Source organism: Dermacentor andersoni, chromosome 3 (assembly GCF_023375885.2).
Source record: "Dermacentor andersoni chromosome 3, qqDerAnde1_hic_scaffold, whole genome shotgun sequence".
Lineage (NCBI taxonomy): Eukaryota > Metazoa > Arthropoda > Arachnida > Ixodida > Ixodidae > Dermacentor > Dermacentor andersoni.
This window is the reverse complement of record NC_092816.1, coordinates 198,882,067-198,883,221: the sequence shown is the minus strand read 5'-3', so window position 1 is coordinate 198,883,221 and position 1,155 is coordinate 198,882,067. Positions and strand designations below refer to the sequence as shown.

Genomic DNA, 1,155 nt, shown 5'->3' with positions numbered 1-1,155 from the left:
CGAGCATCGGAAAAAGAATGTGAAATAAACTTACAGACAGCGTTTTATTTTTTATTGCGAAGCAATACTACTTTAGGGCGCACTTCAGCCCGTTCCGTGGCGAGGCGGTGGTAGGCACCATTGACCTTTAGCGTGACCTCGCTGCGTGACGTCACACCACGTGACCTAGAGTGACGTCACATAAATGACGTCATTTCATAAATAAAAAACACTTCATAAGCTGGGCTGGTGGGAATCGAACCAGGGTCTCCGGAGTGCGAAACGGAGACGCTACCACTCAGCCACGAGTCCTTCTTTTTTTCTTTATTACATGGAAAAGAAAACTGAAGGTGTATTACAAAGTGGACACAACTACACACTTAAAACTCAGGGAAACACACACACGCATCCAACAAGTGCATCCAGTCTGGCGGAGGTTCCTGCGCAGCGTAGACACTTCTTACATGAGCAGCACTTTCGCGAAAGAAGGACTTTGTAGATCGCGGGCTTTCGGCATGGCGGTCACACAGTCTACTTCTCCATAGGCTATGTAAACCAAGTACTATGAACATGTCATAGGGAGGACCACCCGTAACCTTAAACGGTAGAAACCTAATTGTATATGGAGTCATGTCGATGTCCTTTTTAAGCGTTCGTTGGAGAATGTCCCGAAAGAATACAGCGTCCCTACAGTCTATGAAGCAGTGATCTATGGTATCGACACGTGGACAGAGCCGACAGTTTGTTGACCACGGCACAAAGCAACCCCTCGAATTCAACCAAGTTTTAATAGGGAGTGTTTCCGAATGTAATTTAAAGAAAAATGTTTTTACTCCAGGAGGTACAGACATTTTTCGGACGCGCTTAAGTACATCCTGATAAGGTCGGCTAAATAAGGTGCACGATACAAAGGATCTGGGAAAATAGAGTCCACCAGTGCCGCAGAAATTGCTTTTCGACTCGCAGTGAACACGTACTCCAGGCTCCAGGCTCAGCCACGAGTTCGCTACTTCAAAACGGGACAAAATCGCCTCTAGTGAATACGGTGTTGCCTTAGAAACGTGCCGTAGAAAGTCATACTGCGGTATACATCGGTAATTATGACCACGTAACTTACAGAAGTCGCAGTTTCACGAGTAGCGAAGTACCTTTCCACTACATTTCTTGTGCGCTCTG

General features: G+C 46.2%; 1 protein-coding gene across 1 annotated transcript; it reads right to left on the bottom strand.

Moving 5' to 3' along the window:
* Positions 1-359: 359 nt before the first annotated feature.
* LOC140216591 (uncharacterized) lies at positions 360-830 on the bottom strand. Its single transcript, XM_072286963.1, has one exon. The coding sequence runs from the start codon at positions 828-830 to the stop codon at positions 360-362; it is 471 nt and encodes a 156-aa protein (XP_072143064.1).
* Between the last annotated feature and the right edge of the window lie 325 nt (positions 831-1,155).

Coding starts and splice junctions, on each gene's coding strand:
- LOC140216591 (XM_072286963.1), bottom strand. CDS start 830: ATGTCTGTACCTCCTGGAGTAAAAACATTTTTCTTTAAATTACATTCG.